Source organism: Staurois parvus, unplaced genomic scaffold, assembly GCF_062004578.1.
Source record: "Staurois parvus isolate SC_StPar_1 unplaced genomic scaffold, SC_StPar_1.0 ptg002019l, whole genome shotgun sequence".
NCBI classification, from domain to species: domain Eukaryota; kingdom Metazoa; phylum Chordata; class Amphibia; order Anura; family Ranidae; genus Staurois; species Staurois parvus.
In genome coordinates, this window is record NW_028319815.1 from 149,581 (window position 1) to 169,615 (window position 20,035).

The 20,035-nt window shown below is 50.2% G+C and overlaps 1 protein-coding gene across 1 annotated transcript in view; it reads left to right on the forward strand.

The window, feature by feature from the left end:
• SMAD3 (SMAD family member 3) overlaps nucleotides 1-20,035 on the forward strand; it is a 79,646-nt gene that overhangs the window by 48,561 nt on the left and 11,050 nt on the right. The window contains exons 6-7 of the mRNA XM_089664739.1: nucleotides 9,655-9,792; nucleotides 12,069-12,213. Coding sequence (XP_089520865.1) covers nucleotides 9,655-9,792; nucleotides 12,069-12,213 — 283 coding nt within the window. The remainder of the gene's footprint in view (nucleotides 1-9,654; nucleotides 9,793-12,068; nucleotides 12,214-20,035) is intronic.

The window sequence follows — 20,035 nt, forward strand, 5'->3', positions numbered from 1 at the left end:
TGTACTCTGTGTGTACTCTGTGGCTGCGCGTACTCTGTGGCTGCGCGTACTCTGTGGCTGCGTGTACTCTGTGGCTGCGTGTACTCTGTGGCTGCATGTACTCTGTGTGTACTCTGTGGCTGTGTGTACTCTGTGGCTGCGTGTACTCTGTGTGTACTCTGTGGCTGTGTGTACTCTGCTGCTGTGTGTACTCTGCGGTTGTGTGTACTCTGTGGCTGTGTGTACTCTGCGGCTGTGTGTACTCTGCGGCTGTGTGTACTCTGGGGCTGTGTGTACTCTGCGGCTGTGTGTACTCTGGGGCTGTGTGTACTCTGCGGCTGTGTTTACTCTGCGGCTGTGTTTACTCTGCGGCTGTGTTTACTCTGCGGCTGTGTGTACTCTGTGGCTTTGCGTACTCTGCGGCTGTGCGTACTCTGCGGCTGTGCGTACGCTGCGGCTGTGCGTACTCTGTGTCTGTGCGTACTCTGCGGCTGTCCGTATTCTGCGGCTCTGCGTACTCTACGGCTGTCCGTACTCTGCGGCTCTGCGTACTCTGCGTCTGTGCGTACTCTGCGTCTGTGCGTACTCTGCGTCTGTGCGTACTCTGCGGCTGTGCGTACTCTGCGGCTGTGCGTACTCTGCGGCTGTCCGTACTCTGCGGCTGTGTGTACTCTGCGGCTGTGTGTACTCTGCGGCTGTGTGTACTCTGGGGCTGTGTGTACTCTGCGGCTGTGTGTACTCTGGGGCTGTGTGTACTCTGCGGCTGTGTTTACTCTGCGGCTGTGTTTACTCTGCGGCTGTGTTTACTCTGCGGCTGTGTGTACTCTGTGGCTTTGCGTACTCTGCAGCTGTGCGTACTCTGCGGCTGTGCGTACGCTGCGGCTGTGCGTACTCTGTGTCTGTGCGTACTCTGCGGCTGTCCGTACTCTGCGGCTCTGCGTACTCTACGGCTGTCCGTACTCTGCGGCTCTGCGTACTCTGCGTCTGTGCGTACTCTGCGTCTGTGCGTACTCTGCGTCTGTGCGTACTCTGCGGCTGTGCGTACTCTGCGGCTGTGCGTACTCTGCGGCTATCCGTACTCTGCGGCTCTGCGTACTCTGCGGCTGTGCGTACCGCAGAACAAAAAGGAAATCTCTGTTATATCAGGGAGCTCCAAACTTGTCAGTAAGGGGGCCACATCGAACATTTTACAAATATTCAATCAACAAAATCAGTTTTATAAATTAATGAATGAATACAATTTACTTAGGGATTCTTTTTCTTAATCTGTGTGATCTGATTGGGGACAACATAGAAAGAACTTCAGTACAACAAAGCAAAGAAATTTCAAATAAACTCTGGGCAGCACAGTGGCTGAGTGGTTAGCACTTCCGCCTGGTAGTAAGCAGTCGTTGGTTCGAATCCCAATCACGGCACCTCCTGCCTGGAGTTTGCATGTTCTCCCTGTACCTGTGTGGCTTTCCTCCGGGTACTCTAGTTTCCTCCCACACTCCCCCTTATATCTGGGTTCTTATCAGTGCCTCCCCATTACATCAGTCCTCATCAAAGTCCCTCCTTACATCAGGGTCCCCATCAAAGTTCACCCTTACATCAGAATCCCCCCTTACATCAAAGTTCCCATCGGTTTTCCCCATTGCATCAGAGTCTCACCTTACTTCAGGGTCTCCATGAGAGTCCCTCTTACATCAGATTCCCTTCTTACACCTGGTTCCCCCCCAGAGACCTCCCTTATATCAAAGTCCCTGTCAGATTCCCCCCCCCCCCTTTAAATTAAACTCCTTATCAGAGTCCTCCCTGACATCAAAGTCCCTATCAGATTCCCCCTCTTACATCAGTGTCCCCATCAGAGTGCCCCCTTATATCAGTGTCCCCATCAGATTACCTCCTTACATTAGTGTCCCCATCAGAGTGCCCTCTTACATCAGTGTCCGCATCAGAGTGCCCCCTTATATCAGTGTCTTCATCAGAGTGCCCCCTTACATCAGTGTCCCCATCAGAGTGCCCCCTTACATCAGTGTCCCCATCAGAGTGCCGCCTTACATCAGTGTCCCCATCAGAGTGCCGCCTTACATCAGTGTCCCCATCAGAGTGCCCCCTTACATCAGTGTCCCCATCAGAGTGCCGCCTTACATCAGTGTCCCCATCAGAGTGCCCCCTTACATCAGTGTCCCCATCAAAGTTCACCCTTACATCAGAATCCCCCCTTACATCAAAGTTCCCATCGGTTTTCCCCATTGCATCAGAGTCTCACCTTACTTCAGGGTCTCCATGAGAGTCCCTCTTACATCAGATTCCCTTCTTACACCTGGTTCCCCCCCAGAGACCTCCCTTATATCAAAGTCCCTGTCAGATTCCCCCCCCCCTTTAAATTAAACTCCTTATCAGAGTCCTCCCTGACATCAAAGTCCCTATCAGATTCCCCCTCTTACATCAGTGTCCCCATCAGAGTGCCCCCTTATATCAGTGTCCCCATCAGATTACCTCCTTACATTAGTGTCCCCATCAGAGTGCCCCCTTACATCAGTGTCCGCATCAGAGTGCCCCCTTATATCAGTGTCTTCATCAGAGTGCCCCCTTACATCAGTGTCTTCATCAGAGTGCCCCCTTACATCAGTGTCCCCATCAGAGTGCCCCCTTACATCAGTGTCCCCATCAGAGTGCCCCCTTACATCAGTGTCCCCATCAGAGTGCCCCCTTACATCAGTGTCCCCATCAGAGTGCCCCCTTACATCAGTGTCCCCATCAGAGTGCCGCCTTACATCAGTGTCCCCATCAGAGTGCCCCCTTACATCAGTGTCCCCATCAGAGTGCCGCCTTACATCAGTGTCCCCATCAGAGTGCCCCCTTACATCAGTGTCCCCATCAGAGTGCCCCCTTACATCAGTGTCCCCATCAGAGTGTCCCCTTACATCAATGTCCCCATCAGATTACCCCTTTACATCAATGTCCCCATCAGATTACCCCTTTACATCAGTGTCCCCATCAGAGTGCCCCCTTACTGTTGTGAAGCGGGGGGGGGGGGGCGAGAAGCAGAGACTGTGCACATGAGCTATGGGCCGGACAAAATCTTGTAGAGGGGTGCACGTGGCTGGAACAGTCTGTGTCTGATCCATTGGGAGGGGATTGTAGATAAGACCCCATTGAGGTCTGCACTTGGGTGGCGTCAGCTGAGTGCACAGAGGAGCTGTAGTTCTGCTCTGCATTGTTCTGTAAACAATAATGTGTAAAAGCAAAAAAAGAAAAATGAAAGTCTTCCCCCCACAATAGCCCTTCTATGGGGTGAACCTGGTAGACTGCTGCACTCCGATTCACATTGAGGGCAAAGGTCAGCTGCCAGCCATGTCTGCTCAGTGCAATCCGATAATCCCAGCGGGGGAGAAGTTTCCTGGAAATAGTTAATGCGTCTCCCTGAGACCGGCAATTACAATCATTAATGCAGTTCACTTAAAACGCAGCAGCCTCTCCCCGCCCCCGCCGCCGCCGCACATTACAGGAGTCAATATTTCCTCTTATCTCGGCCTTTTTTCTTCTGCAGCCATCGGACCTAAAATAAAACAAGAAATCTTTATTTTGTCTCCGCGCTTTGTTTCGGCTCACAATAGTTCCGTGAACTTTGCTTTTTTCTTTTTTTTTTTTATACAGCAAATGAAAATGTTCGCCTCAGACAGAGTAACTGGAACAATTCTCCGCTGTCGTTAATTCGGCGGTTACAAAAAATTTTCCATTCTGGACCTCTGAATGTAGAAACAGAAGACCTCCCATAATCTGACTCCCGTCCGGCGGGCCCTGCGCGATCCTTGTGTGTAACCTCAACGCACACAGTTCCGTCGTCCACGCCCCGGCCTCAGATCCTGCGGTACGCCGAGGAGCGGCGGGTCATGTGCTTCCCTCTGCCATAGCGCCACTTAAAGTCGCTGCTCTTTGTGGTGGTGGTGATAGGATGGGCCGGGCTGAGTAAACATGGAGCTGGAAGCTGAACACGTGCAGAGCCCCAGGTGTCAGTCCCGTGCAGAGCCCAGGGTGTCAGTCCCGTGCAGAGCCCAGGGTGTCAGTCCCGTGCAGAGCCCATGGTGTCAGTCCCGTGCAGAGCCCGGGGTGCCAGTCCCATGTAGAGCCCGGGGTGCCAGTCCCGTGCAGAGCCCATGGTGTCAGTCCCCTGCAGAGCCCAGGGTGCCAGTCCCGTGCAGAGCCCATGGTGTCAGTCCCGTGCAGAGCCCATGGTGTCAGTCCCGTGCAGAGCCCGGGGTGCCAGTCCCGTGTAGAGCCCGGGGTGCCAGTCCCGTGCAGAGCCCATGGTGTCAGTCCCGTGCAGAGCCCATGGTGTCAGTCCCCTGCAGAGCCCAGGGTGCCAGTCCCGTGCAGAGCCCAGGGTGCCAGTCCCGTGCAGAGCCCAGGGTGTCAGTCCCGTGCAGAGCCCAGGGTGTCAGTCCCATGCAGAGCCCAGGGTGTCAGTCCCGTGCAGAGCCCAGGGTGTCAGTCCCGTGCAGAGCCCTGGGTGCGAGTCCCGTGCAGAGCCCAGGGTGTCAGTCCCGTGCAGAGCCCAGGGTGCCAGTCCCGTGCAGAGGCCATGGTTTCAGTCCCGTGCAGAGCCCAGGGTGTCAGTCCCGTGCAGAGCCCAGTGTGTCAGTCCCCTGCAGAGCCCAGGGTGCCAGTCCCGTGCAGAGCCCAGGGTGCCAGTCCCGTGCAGAGCCCTGGGTGCGAGTCCCGTGCAGAGCCCAGGGTGTCAGTCCCGTGCAGAGCCCAGGGTGCCAGTCCCGTGCAGAGGCCATGGTTTCAGTCCCGTGCAGAGCCCAGGGTGTCAGTCCCGTGCAGAGCCCAGTGTGTCAGTCCCCTGCAGAGCCCAGGGTGCCAGTCCCGTGCAGAGCCCAGGGTGCCAGTCCCATGCAGAGCCCAGGGTGCCAGTCCCGTGCAGAGCCCAGGGTGTGAGTCCCGTGCAGAGCCCAGGGTGTCAGTCCCGTGCAGAGCCCAGGGTGTCAGTCCCATGCAGAGCCCAGGGTGTCAGTCCCGTGCAGAGCCCAGGGTGTCAGTCCCGGGGTTTGTGGCTCTCTAGGGGAGGTTCAGCCTTTTGTTTTACTAAGGATTAGGAGCTAATGAAATGATGCAGATTCCAGCCTGAGGCATGCGACTCCTTCTTCATCCGCTGTGTATTGGTAGAAGCTACAAACTATATCATATAGGCCACATCGGCCCCCAGCGAGGGTCCCTGGAGTGTCCTCCGTGTGCACAGATGGAGGCTCAAGGTCAGCAAACGCTGCCTATGGTCTCCTCTTCAACCCACCCCCCCCCCCCCCCCTCCATCCAGACTTTGATAGGGACCCTGATGTAGGGGGGACTCTGGGCAGCACAGTGGCTAAGTGGTTAGCACTTCCGCCTGGCAGTACTCGGGTCGCCGGTTAAAATCCCAACCTCGGCACCACCTGCCTGGAGTTTGCATGTTCTCCCTGTGCCTGTGTGGGTTTCCTCTGGGTACTCCGGTTTCCTCCCACACTCCAAAGACATGCTGGTAGGTGAATTGGCTCCTGTCTACATTGTCCCTAGTATGTGTATGTATGAATGTGAGTTAGGGACCTTAGATTGTACGCCCCTTGAGGGTTAGGGACCTTAGATTGTACACCCCTTGAGGGTTAGGGACTGATGTGAATGTACAATATATATGTAAAGCGCTGTGTAAATTGACGGCAATATATAAGTACCTGAAATAAATAAATAAAGGGAGCTCTAATGGAAACCCTGCTGTAGGGGGTTATGATGGGGACTGTTTTGTAAGGGGGTGCTCTGATAAGGACACTGATACATGGGGGGGGGATTCTGATGTTAGAGGGACTCTCGCAGTGACTTTAATGTAAGGAGGGACTCTGATTGAAACAGTGATGTAAGGGGGGACTCTCATGGGGAATCTTATGTAAGTGGAACTCTGATAGCTACCCTGTGGTAAGGGGGGACTCTGATGATATAAGGGAAGGGCTCCAAGAGAAACCCTGATGTAAGTGGGGGTGCTGTGATAGGGACTCTTATATAAGGGGAGACCCTGATTCAAGAGGACTCTGATAGGGACACCAATACAAGGGAGATGCTGATGGGAACCCTGATGTAAGGGGGGGGGGCTCTAATAGGAACACCGATACAACATGGGTTCTCATGGGGACCCTGATGTACAGTTGCAAGAAAAAGTATGTGAACCCCTTGGGATTACGTGGAGTTTTGCATGAATTGGGCATAAAATGTGCTCTGAACGTCATCTAAGTCACAACAATAGAAGAACACAGTCTGCTGAACATAATACTACACAAACATTAGATGTTGCCATGGTTTAATTGCACATAACATGTAAACATTCACAGTGCAGGGAGGAAAAAGTATGTGATGCCCTAGCTTAATGACTTCTCCCAGAGCTAATTGGAGCCAGGAGTGAGCCAACCTTGACTCCAATCAGTGTGATGATATTGGATGTGTTGCTGACAGCTGTCCTGCCCTTAAAAAACACACACCTGTTTTGGGTTTACTGGTTTCAAGAAGCACTGTCTGATGTGAACCATGCCTCGCAGAAAAGAGCTCTCAGAAGACCTACGCTCAAGAATTGTTGACTTGCATGAAGCTGGAAAGGGTTACAAAAGTATCTCCAAAAGCCTTGATGTTCATGTGCCCACGGTAAGACAGACTGTCTACAAATGGAGAAAGTTTAGCACTGTTGTTACTCTCCCTAGGCGTGGTCGTCCTGTAAAAATGACTGCAAGAGCACAGCGCAGAATGCTGCATGAGGTAAAGAAGAATCCCAGAGTGTCAGCTAAAGACCTACAGAAATCTCTGGCACATGCTAACATTTTTGTTGACACATCTACAATAAGGAAAACATTAAACAAGAATGGAGTACATGGGAGGACACCACGGAGGAAGCCATTGCTGTCCAAAAAGAATATTGCAGCACGTTTGAAGTTTGCAAAAGAGCACCTGGATGTTCCACAGCACTACTGGCAGAATATACTGTGGACAGATGAAACCAAGATTGAGTTGTTTGGGAAGAACACACAACACTATGTGTGGAGAAAAAAAGGCGCAGCACACCAACATCAAAACCTCACCCCCACTGTGATACATGGCGGAGGGAGCATCATGGTTTGGGGCTGCTTTGCTGCCTCAGGGCCTGGACGGATTGTTGTCATTGATGGGAAAATGAATTCCAGAGTTTATCAAGACATTTTGCAGGAAAACGTACGACCGTCTGTCCGTCAACTGAAGCTCCGCAGAGGATGGGTGATGCAACAGGACAATGACCCAAAGCATACAAGTAATTCAACAAAACAATGGCTGCAACAGCACAGAATACGCCTTCCGGAGTGGCCCAGTCAGAGTCCTGACCTCAACCCCATTGAAATGCTGTGGCATGACCTTAACCAGTTGCCGACCGCAGATAGCCGAATGACGGCTAAACTGCGGCCGGCCAGTTCTGAGTGGACGTCATATGACGTCCCCCCAGAACGCGCTCTCCTGCGCGCCCCAAGGGGCGCGCACCCGGCGATCTCCGTGATCGCTGTGTCCTACGGACACAGCTGATCACGAGATGTGGTAAAAGGCCGATCATACCGGCCTTTTACCACGTGATCAGCGGTGTCCAATGACGCGCTGATCACAGGGAAATGCAAGTGCCGGTTCTCGGCTGCACTTTCCTCACGCTGTCAGATCGTGAGGAAAGTACTGCCGAGAACCGGCAGTTGTCAGAGCGAGGATCGGCACCGATCATCAGGGCCACTGATGATCAGTGCCCTGATGATCGGTGCCCAGCAGTGCCACCCACAAGTTCCGCCCACCTGTGCCCAGCAGTGCGCCCACTAGCTCCGCCCACCTGTGCCCAGCAGTGCACCCACCTGTGCCACTCTGCAGTGTCACACACCTGTGCCCAGAAGTGCCACCTACCTGTGCCCACCCACCTGTGCCCACCCACCAGTGCTGCCCACCAGTGCAGCCCAGCAGTGCTGCCAGTCAGTGCCCAGCGGTTGTGCCAGTCAGTGCCGCCAGTCAGTGCCCAGCAGTGATGCCAGTCAGTGCCATCTATCAGTACCCATCATCAGTGTCACCTATCAGTGCTGCCTATCAGTGCTGCATATTAGTGCCGCCTATCCGTGACACCTCATTAGTACTGCCTATCAGTGCCGCCTATCCGTGCCACCTCATTAGTACTGCCTATCAGTGCCCTTTAGTGCTGCCTATCAGTGCCCATCAGTGCCGCCTATCAGTGCCCATCAGTGCTGCCTCATCAACGCACATCAGTGAAGGAGAAAAAATACCTGTTTGAAAAAAAAAAAAAAGTTTCTTTGTTTCTATTATAAAAGTTTTCAAATTTTTTGCACTTTTTTAATTTATAGCGCAAAAAGTAAAGCGCCCAGTGGCGATTAAATACCACCAAAAGAAAGCTCTATTTGTGAGAAAAAAATGATCAAAATTTTATATGGGTACAATGTTGCATGACCGCGCAATTGTCAATCAAAGTGCGGCAGCGCTGAAAGCTGAAAATTGGCCTGGTAAGGAAGGGGGTATAAGTGCCCGGTAGGCAAGTGGTTAAGAGAGTGATTCACACCAGACATCCCAAGAATATTGCTACACTGAAACAGTTTTGTGAAGAGGAGTGGTCCAAAATGACTCCAGATCGTTGTGCAGGTCTGATCTGCAACTACAGGAAACGTTTGGTTGAGGTTATTGCTGCCAAAGGAGGGTCAACCAGTTATTAAGTCCAAAGGTTCACATACTTTTTCCTCCCTGCACTGTGAATGTTTACCTGTTATGTGCAATTAAACCATGACAACATCTAATGTTTGTGTAGTATTATGTTCAGCAGACTGTGTTCTTCTATTGTTGTGACTTAGATGACGTTCTGAGCACATTTTATGCCCAATTCATGCAAAACTCCACGTAATCCCAAGGGGTTCACATACTTTGTCTTGCAACTGTAAGAGGGATTCTTATGTTAGGAAGATGCTCATGGTGACCCCTATGTAAGGGGGGAATCTGATGGGGGCACCATTAAAAAGGGTGAGTCTGATGGTGACCCTTATGTATGGGGAAACTCTTATAGGGACACTGATGGGCACTCTGGTGTTAGGGGGATTCTTATGGTGACCCTTATGTAAGGGGGAGACTCTGATAGGGACACCAATACAACAGTGGTCTCTAATGGGGACCCTGATGGAAGGGAGAGTCTCATGGTGACCGCTATGTAAGGGAAGGTTCTAATCGGGACACCGATAAAGGGGGAACTTTTATGGTCGGGAGGCTCTCATTGTGACCCTGATATAAGATGGGGGGGATATTCTGATAGGGACACAAGGAGACTCTGATATAAGGGGGATTCAGCATTTTTTTTCATCCCATGAGTATTTGTAAAGAGTATGATGTGGCCCCCATGGTGAAACGTCTGGAGCCCCCTGATTTTAGAAGAACAATCCCGGCCTCAGATTCAGGTGGTTTATTCCAAGTGTCCCCATTGGAGAATTCCACCTCTGTTCCTGTTCCAGTGACAACTCCGAATTTTAGATTTCAGTCCCGGTGACAGGGGTGACAGGACAAATAAACGGACAATAAAAACCTGCCAGAGGTGTCACCTCTTCTTCATTGTATGGAAGATTTCTGGATATGTCGGCTTTTCCTTGTTTGTTTTGTGGTGACGAGATCTCTCTGTTCCAGGTAGAGGAGTGCGTCTGTATTACATTGGCGGCGAGGTGTTTGCCGAATGCCTTAGCGACAGCGCAATTTTTGTACAGTCCCCAAACTGTAACCAGCGTTATGGTTGGCACCCCGCTACCGTATGCAAGATCCCTCCAGGTAAGACGTTCTCTGCCAGAGCCATGACTCCGAAGTCTGGCTGTCACTCCAGGGCTCATTCATACACGAGGTTGGGAAAGTGGGGGAGGGGGCAATTTTACCGTGGGTGAGCTGCGCTTTTGCCGTCCCCAACTGCTACCCCCTTTATCTGCAGAAGCAGTGGCCAGGGGCATACACATAGTTACATAGTTAGTCTGGCTGAAAAAAGACAAAGGTCCATCCAGTTCAACCATAGAAAAAGGTTATAATCCTACAGCCACAGGTGATCCAGAGGAAGGCAAAATACCCAGCAAAGCACGATCCAATTTGCTCCTGCAGGGGAAAATATTCCTTCCTGATCCCCCGAGAGGCAATTGGATATTTCCTGGATCAACGTCACCTATAAATGTTATATCCAGTTATATTCTGTGTATCCAAGAAAGAATCCAGGACTTTCCTACAGCAATCCACTGAGCTGGCCACAACCAACTCTTGAGGGAGTCTATTCCACATTCTCACAGCTCTTACTGTGAAGAAACCTTTCCGTGTTTGGAGATTAAATCTCTCTTCCTCCAGATGTAAAGAGCGCCCCTTGTCCTCTGTGATGACCTCAGGGGGATTAACTACACCGAGTTCACTATATGAACCACTGATGTATTATACATGGAGATCATATCCCCCCTTATGTATTACACATGGAGATCATATCCCCCTTATGTATTATACATGGAGATCATATCCCCCCCTTATATATTATACATGGAGATCATATCCCCCCCTTATGTATTATACATGGAGATCATATCCCCCCTTATGTATTATACATGGAGATCATATCCCCCCCTTATGTATTATACATGGAGATCATATCCCCCTTATGTATTATACATGGAGATCATATCCCCCCCTTATGTATTATACATGGAGATCATATCCCCCCCTTATGTATTATACATGGAGATCATATCCCCCCCTTATGTATTATACATGGAGATCATATCCCCCCTTATGTATTATACATAGAGATCATATCCCCCCCCTTATGTATTATACATGGAGATCATATCCCCCCTTATGTATTATACATGGAGATCATATCCCCCCTTATGTATTATACATGGAGATCATATCCCCCCTTATGTATTATACATGGAGATCATATCCCCCCTTATGTATTATACATGGTGATCATATCCCCCCTTATGTATTATACATGGAGATCATATCCCCCCTTATGTATTATACATGGAGATCATATCCCCCCTTATGTATTATACATGGAGATCATATCCCCCTTATATATTATACATGGAGATCATATCCCCCTTATGTATTATACATGGAGATCATATCCCCCTTATGTATTATACATGGAGATCATATCCCCCTTATGTATTATACATGGAGATCATATCCCCCCTTATGTATTATACATGGAGATCATATCCCCCTTATGTATTATACATGGAGATCATATCCCCCCTTATGTATTATACATGGAGATCATATCCCCCCTTATGTATTATACATGGAGATCATATCCCCCCTTATGTATTATACATGGAGATCATATCCCCCTTATATATTATACATGGAGATCATATCCCCCCTTATGTATTATACATGGAGATCATATCCCCCCTTTATGTATTATACATGGAGATCATATCCCCCCTTATGTATTATACATGGAGATCATATCCCCCTTATATATTATACATGGAGATCACATCCCCCCTTATGTATTATACATGGTGATCACATCCCCCCTTATGTATTACACATGGAGATCATATCCCCCCTTATGTATTATACATGGAGATCATATCCCCCCTTATGTATTATACATGGAGATCATATCCCCCTTATGTATTATACATGGAGATCATATCCCCCCTTATGTATTATACATGGAGATCATATCCCCCTTATGTATTATACATGGTGATCATATCCCCCCTTATGTATTATACATGGAGATCATATCCCCCCTTATGTATTATACATGGAGATCATATCCCCCCTTATGTATTATACATGGAGATCATATCCCCCCTTATGTATTATACATGGAGGTCATATCCCCCCTTATGTATTATACATGGAGATCATATCCCCCCTTATGTAATATACATGGTGATCATATCCCCCCCTTGATCTCCTCTTCTCATGCCAGGCCAATGCTTTGGTACACAGCCGTGTCTCACTGCATCCGGAACTTTTTTGGGGAATCTACACTGTAATTATTTGGCTAAAAAAACAAAGATTTGTGGCTTATTTACATTATTTTATTGCAGGGTGTAATCTGAAGATCTTTAATAACCAGGAGTTCGCCGCCCTCTTGGCACAATCGGTAAACCAGGGATTTGAGGCTGTATATCAGCTGACCAGGATGTGTACTATACGGATGAGCTTCGTCAAGGGATGGGGCGCTGAATACAGGTCAGTGATACCTCTTTGGGTATGAGCGGTAACAGCTGGGATTACCTTAGCAACGTCCTATCAATAGGGCAGGATAGGATGATGTCATCTCTGTGATAGTGGGGCTGAGCAGTAACGACTGGGAGTGTCTTAGCAACATCCTATCAACAAGGCAGGACAGGATGATGTTGTCATCTCTGTAATGGTGGGGATGAACAGTAATTGCTTGGAGTGTCTTAGCAACATCCTAGTAACAAGGCAGGACAGGATGATGTCATCTCTGTAATAATGGGACAGAGTAGTAATGGCTCTGAGTGTCTTAGCAACATCCTATCAACCAGGCAGGACAGGATGATGTAATCTCTGTAATGGTGGGGATGAACAGTAATGGCTCGGAGTGTCTTAGCAACATCCTAACAACAAGGCAAAACAGGATGATGTCATCTCTGGGATGGTGGGGGTGAGCAGTAACGACTGGGAGTGTCATAGCAATGTCCTATCAACAAGGCAGGATGGGGTGTTGTCATCTCTGTAATGTGGGGATGAACAGTAATGGTTTGGAGTGTATTAGCAACATCCTAGCAACAAGACAGGAAAGGATGATGTCATCTCTGGGATGGTGGGGATGAGCAGTAACAACTGGGAGTGTCATAGCAATGTCTTATCAACAAGGCAGGATAGGATGATGTCATCTCTGTGATGGTTTGGGGTGGGCAGTAATGGCTCATAGTGTCTTAGCAATGTCCTATCAATAAGGCAAGATAAGATGATGTCATCTCTGTGATGGTTTGGGGTAGGCAGTAATGGCTCATAGTGTCTTAGCAATGTCCTATCAATAAGGCAGGATAAGATGATGTCATCTCTGTGATGGTGGGGGTAGGCAGTAATGGCTAGGAGTGTCTTAGCAACATCCTATCAACAAGGCAGGACAGGATGATGTCGTCATCTCTGTAATGGTGGGGATGAACAGTAATGGCTTGGAGTGTCTTAGCAACATCCTAGTAACAAGGCAGGACAGGATGATGTCATCTCTATAATGGTGGGGATGAACAGTAATGGCTCGGAGTGTCTTAGCAACATCCTAGCAACAAGGCAGGACAGGATGATGTCATCTCTGGGATGGTGGGGATGAGCAGTAACGACTTGGAGTGTCATAGCAATGTGTCATCAACAAGGCAGGATAGGATGATGTCATCTCTGTGATGGTGGGGGGTGGCCAGTAATGGCTCGGAGTGTCTTAGCAACATCCTAGTAACAAGGCAGGATGGGGTGATGTCATCTCTGGGAGTTTTTCTGGCAGGCTTCATGAGATACATAAACAGACCTTTAGAAAGGCCATTATCCAGCGTCAGTTAGAGCTGCCCAGTTGGTTGGTTCGGTGTGTCGGATGGAAGTGGGCCGCTGGCGGGTGTAAACGGACATTTGTCTGCTTACACCCCCTGCTCCATACAGAGCAATAGAGCGTCCAATCGGGTCTGCTTATAAAATGGACGGGTGGCCCCGGTTGGTCCGCTCATAGGGAAGGGGCATTAGCTGGATAAAATGTAACAATTCCAGAGAGCTCTACAGAGAATCAGCAAATCAGACTATCCAATGGTTCCATTTATCTCCCTATTCCATCTAGTGTTCTGTACAATTGTCACATTGTATCTCTTGGAATCCCTATTTTCCTCGGCTCTATACAGATCTGGGCTCTCCAGACGTTAGAAAGAGAGAACCACTTTACTGCTGTCAAACTTTTGGGGGCTGGACTGTGGCCAGTGGGAGTAGAAAATGCCCTGGTGTCAGTGGGAGTAAACAATGGCATTGGTGTCAGTGGGGGGAATACTGTCCCATCATTGGTGTCATTGGGTAGAATAGTGCCCCATCCTTGGTGTCAGTGGCAGAAATAGTTCCCTATCTCTGGTGTCAGTAGGAGGCATAGTACTCCATTGTTGTTGTCATAGAAAGGAATAGTGCCCCATCATTGGTGTCAGTTGGAGGAATAGTGCCCCATCATTGGTGTTAATGGAAGGAATAGTGCCCCATCATTGGTATCAGTGGGAGGAATAGTGCCCCATCATTGGTGTCAGTGGGAGGAATAGTGCCCCATCATTGGTGTCAGTGGGAGGAATAGTGCCCCATCATTGGTGTCAGTGGGAGGAATAGTGCCCCATCATTGGTATCAGTGGAAGGAATAGTGTCCCATCATTGGTGTCAGTGGGAGGAATAGTGCCCCATCATTGGTGTCAGTGGGAGGAATAGTGCCCCTTTCTTAGTATCAGTGGGAGGAATAGTGCCCCATCATTGGTGTCAGTGGGAGGAATAGTGCCCCATCATTGGTATCAGTGGGAGGAATAGTGCCCCATCATTGGTATCAGTGGGAGGAATAGTGCCCCATCATTGGTGTCAGTGGGAGGAATAGTGCCCCATCAATGGTGTCAGTGGGAGGAATCGTGCCCCATCAATGGTGTCAGTGGGAGGAATAGTGCCCCATCATTGGTATCAATGAGAGGAATAGTGCCCCATCCTTGGTGTCAGTGGGAGGAATAGTGCCCCATCCTTGGTGTCAGTGGGAGGAATAGTGCCCCATTATTGGTATCAGTGGGAGGAATAGTGCCCCATCAATGGTGTCAGTGGGAGGAATAGTGCCCCATATTGGTGTCAGTGGGAGGAATAGTGCCCCATCATTGGTATCAATGAGAGGAATAGTGCCCCATCCTTGGTGTCAGTGGGAGGAATAGTGACCCATCATTGCTGTCAGTGGGAGGAATAGTGCCCCATCATTGGTGTCAGTGTGAGGAATAGTGCCCCATCATTGGTATCAGTGGGAGGAATAGTGCCCCATCCTTGGTGTCAGTGGGAAGAATAGTGCCCCATCCTTGGTTTCAGTGAAAGGAATACTGCCCCATCGTTGGTGTCAATGGGAGGAATAGTGCCCCATCATTGGTATTAGTGGGAGGAATAGTACCCCGTCATTGGTGTCAGTGGGAGGAATAGTGCCCCGTCATTGGTGTCAGTGGGAGGAATAGTGCCCCATCATTGGTGTCAGTGGGAGGAATAGTGCCCCATCATTGGTATCAGTGGGAGGAATAGTGCCCCATCATTGGTGTCAGTGGGAGGAATAGTGCCCCATCATTGGTGTCAGTGGAGGAATAGTGCCCCATCATTGGTATCAGCGGGAGGAATAGTGCCCCATCATTGGTGTCAGTGGGAGGAATAGTGCCCCTTTCTTAGTATCAGTGGGAGGAATAGTGCCCCATCATTGGTATCAGTGGGAGGAATAGTGCCCCATCATTGGTATCAGTGGGAGGAATAGTGCCCCATCATTGGTGTCAGTGGGAGGAATAGTGCCCCATCATTGGTATCAGTGGGAGGAATAGTGCCCCATCATTGGTATCAGTGGGAGGAATAGTGCCCCATCATTGGTGTCAGTGGGAGGAATAGTGCCCCATCAATGGTGTCAGTGGGAGGAATCGTGCCCCATCAATGGTGTCAGTGGGAGGAATAGTGCCCCATCATTGGTATCAATGAGAGGAATAGTGCCCCATCCTTGGTGTCAGTGGGAGGAATAGTGCCCCATCCTTGGTGTCAGTGGGAGGAATAGTGCCCCATTATTGGTATCAGTGGGAGGAATAGTGCCCCATCAATGGTGTCAGTGGGAGGAATAGTGCCCCATATTGGTGTCAGTGGGAGGAATAGTGCCCCATCATTGGTATCAATGAGAGGAATAGTGCCCCATCCTTGGTGTCAGTGGGAGGAATAGTGCCCCATCATTGGTATCAGTGGGAGGAATAGTGCCCCGTCATTGGTGTCAGTGGGAGGAATAGTGCCTCATCATTGGTGTCAGTGGGAGGAATAGTGCCCCATCATTGGTATCAGTGGGAGGAATAGTGCCCCATCATTGGTGTCAGTGGGAGGAATAGTGCCCCATCATTGGTATCAGTGGGAGGAATAGTGTCCCATCATTGGTGTCTGTGGTTGGAATAGTGCCCCATCATTGGTGTCAGTGGGAGGAATAGTGCCCCATCATTGGTGTCAGTGGGAGGAATAGCGCCCCATCATTGGTGTCAGTGGGAGGAATAGCGCCCCATCATTGGTATCAGTGGGAGGAATAGTGCCCCTTCCTTGGTGTCAGTGGGAAGAATAGTGCCCCATCATTGGTATCAGTGGGAGGAATAGTGTCCCATCATTGGTGTCTGTGGTTGGAATAGTGCCCCATCCTTGGTGTCAGTGGGAGGAATAGTGCCCCTTCGTTGGTGTCAGTGGACAGAATAGTACCCCATCATTGGTGTCATAGAAAGGAATAGTGCCCCATCATTGGTGTCAGTGAGGGAATTAGTTCCCTATCTCTGGTGTCAGTAGAAGGCATAGTACCCCATTGTTTGTGTCATAGAAAGGAAGAGTGCCCTAAGGGCCGGATAAAAGCAAGCAAAGGGCCACACCCAGCCCAGGACCTGCAGTTTGAAGACCCTGATATCCATAGAGTGGCGCTTCATCTAGTGCATCAATGGTTACATTCCTTTGCTATGTCCCTCTAGTGCAGTGATGGCGAACCCGTGGCACGCCGAGCCTTATCTGTGGGCACGCCAGGAGAATCCAGCGGCGCGCTGTCTTCCCGGCTTCTGTAGTGTGCGTGACAGCCGGGTCCCAAGTGCGCATGCGCAAGAAGCAGTGCTCTTTGTGAATGGTAAGGCGGTACCTGGGACACATGACAGATCCCAGAAGCCGCCGGACCAATCACAAAGCGCAGCGCTTCTCGCTCATGCGCACTGGGCATCCGGCTGTCCGACGAGCGCCCACACTACAGAAGCCGGGAAGACAGCGCGCCGCTGGATAAAGGAACAGGTAAGATAAAAAAAAAACTCTGCGGAAGTAAGAGCGGGTACCTGTCAAATTCAGGTACCCGCTCCCCCTCCCTCCCCAAAGGTCAGCAGTCATCTGTACTGTCCGCAGTCTCTGGTCATCCCTGTACTGTCCGCAGTCTCTGGTCATCCCTGTACTGTGTCCGCAGTCTCTGGTCATCCCCTGTACTGTGTCCGCAGTCTCTGGTCATCTCCTGTACTGTGTCCGCAGTCTCTGGTCATCCCTGTACTGTGTCCGCAGTCTCTGGTCATCCCTGTACTGTGTCCGCAGTCTCTGGTCATCTCCTGTACTGTGTCCGCAGTCTCTGGTCATCTCCTGTACTATGTCCGCAGTCTCTGGTCATCTCCTGTACTGTCCGCAGTCTCTGGTCATCTCCTGTACTGTGTCCGCAGTCTCTGGTCATCCCCTGTACTGTGTCCGTAGTCTCTGGTCATCTCCTGTACTGTGTCCGCAGTCTCTGGTCATCTCCTGTACTGTGTCCGCAGTCTCTGGTCATCCCTGTACTGTGTCTGCAGTCTCTGGTCATCTCCTGTACTATGTCCGCAGTCTCTGGTCATACCTGTACTGTCCGCAGTCTCTGGTCATCCCTGTACTGTCCGCAGTCTCTGGTCATCCCCTGTACTGTGTCCGCAGTCTCTGGTCATCTCCTGTACTATGTCTGCAGTCTCTGGTCATCCCTGTACTGTGTCTGCAGTCTCTGGTCATCTCCTGTACTATGTCTGCAGTCTCTGGTCATACCTGTACTGTCCGCAGTCTCTGGTCATCCCTGTACTGTCCGCAGTCTCTGGTCATCCCTGTACTATGTCCGCAGTCTCTGGTCATCCCTGTGCTGTCCGCAGTCTCTGGTCATCTCCTGTACTATGTCCGCAGTCTCTGGTCATCTCCTGTACTATGTCCGCAGTCTCTGGTCATCTCCTGTACTATGTCTGCAGTCTCTGGTCATCCCTGTACTGTGTCTGCAGTCTCTGGTCATCTCCTGTACTATGTCCGCAGTCTCTGGTCATACCTGTACTGTCCGCAGTCTCTGGTCATCCCTGTACTGTCCGCAGTCTCTGGTCATCCCTGTACTATGTCCGCAGTCTCTGGTCATCTCCTGTACTATGTCCGCAGTCTCTGGTCATACCTGTACTGTCCGCAGTCTCTGGTCATCCCTGTACTGTCCGCAGTCTCTGGTCATCCCTGTGCTGTCCGCAGTCTCTGGTCATCCCTGTGCTGTCCGCAGTCTCTGATCATCTCCTCTACTATGTCTGCAGTCCATTAGTTCAGAATTTTTTTTTCCTGTTTTCTGCCTCTAAAACCTAGGGTGCGTCTTATGGAGCGAAAAATACGGTAATTAAATATGGACATAAACTGATCCCGTAACGCCGCACCGCACCCCCCTCGAAACTACATCTCCCACAATTCTCTAGGCAGGGCCAGCGGCGACGTAGCCGAGGTGGGTGTGGCCAGTGACGTACGGGCGGAAATATAGTTGTCTCGGAGGGCATGGAGATCTGAGAGGACGTGCCGTTGTTTTTCTTTTAAGACAAAAGCTGTTAATTAGTTTGCACTACTGTACGAGTTGTTTTTTCTAAACCAAAAGCTCGATATTCAGGTTTCATTGCAGTGTTGGCACTTTGAAAGAAATAAGTTGGTTTTGGGTTGCAGTTTGGGCACTCGGGCTCAAAAAGGTTCGCCATCACTGCTCTAGTGTTTCCTAGAATTGTCCTGTTGTATCTCATTTACGTATTTCCCATCCTCAGCTCCATCTAGTGGCCATAATGCGGAATATTACTACTGCCCATAGTAAAAGAACATTCGTTATGAAGAGAGAATGGCCTGAAGAACATTCGTTTTTGCCTACGAATGTACACGCCGATTCGCAGCATATATGGCGATGTGATTTTTTTTACATATATACGCATGTGTTCCACTTGGATAACAAAAGTCAGCTGATCAGAACGCTGATTTAACTCCTTCATTCCCAGGCGGCGAGGGGCGCGGAGCTGCATTGGATACGATAAGCTGATGACTAAAGCAAAGTTTGAGCGAGGAAGTCGGCCCAGAAAGCTGCTTCTTCCTTCCCGAGAAAACAAAATGTTAGTTTTTCTTTCAGTTCCCTGAAATCCGCGCCGCCGCCTCCTCCCCGTGTTTACCGCCCGCCCGGGGAAAGTGACTTTTATTTCTGCGGTGTCGCTGGTTTGTGGCCGTGTCCGGGGAGGTGGCGGAGCCGGGACACATGTCATTATGTGGAGGGTGGAACACACGCTGGCTGCCAGAGACTAACGTTCTGCTATTGTGGGAGCAGCAGACACCCAACGCAGATCCCCAAACTTCTGCCTGCTGGCTTCCAGATGTTCGTTGACCGTTTATACCGTTTAACCGCTTCACGCCGCGGCGCTCGGTGGTCAGAAAGCAGAAGGCTGGGACGTTGAGTGTGCTTGGCGTGGCGGGGGTTAACTCTCATCCTCCACCATTTGACAGCCAGTTTCAGTGCTGGCCGGGAGCCAGGGGAGCTAATGGAACCCAGATGTGCCTCTGTTTGGCAGCCTCATTACTGATCCTGAGGTTTCTCGCTCACATTTCACTTCTTCCTTACTTAACCCCGTCAGCGCCGAAGCTCAAAAAGTCTCTCCGGAAAAATCTTTGGTGAAACGGATCAGCAAATGGGAGCATGGAGTGACTCAGTTGTCATAATAAAGGAATCATTTCATGCAGGTTGATTGGGGGTCCCTTATGTTGGCATCAGACCACAAAATTTGGGGTGACCCCGAGAACTCTCGAGTTGTAGGGGATGATTTACTAAAGGTAAATAGGGCTGGTCACTGTGCAAGGGAATTATCCCCCCCCGAGCTTCGTGAATACGGTGATAGTTAACCACTTCCAGTCCGGACGGTTTCACCCCCTTCCAGTCCGGACGCTTTCAACCCCTTCCAGTCCCGACACTTTCCCCCCTTCCAGTCCGGACACATTCACCCCCTTCCAGTCCGGACACTTTCACCCCCTTCCAGTCCGGACA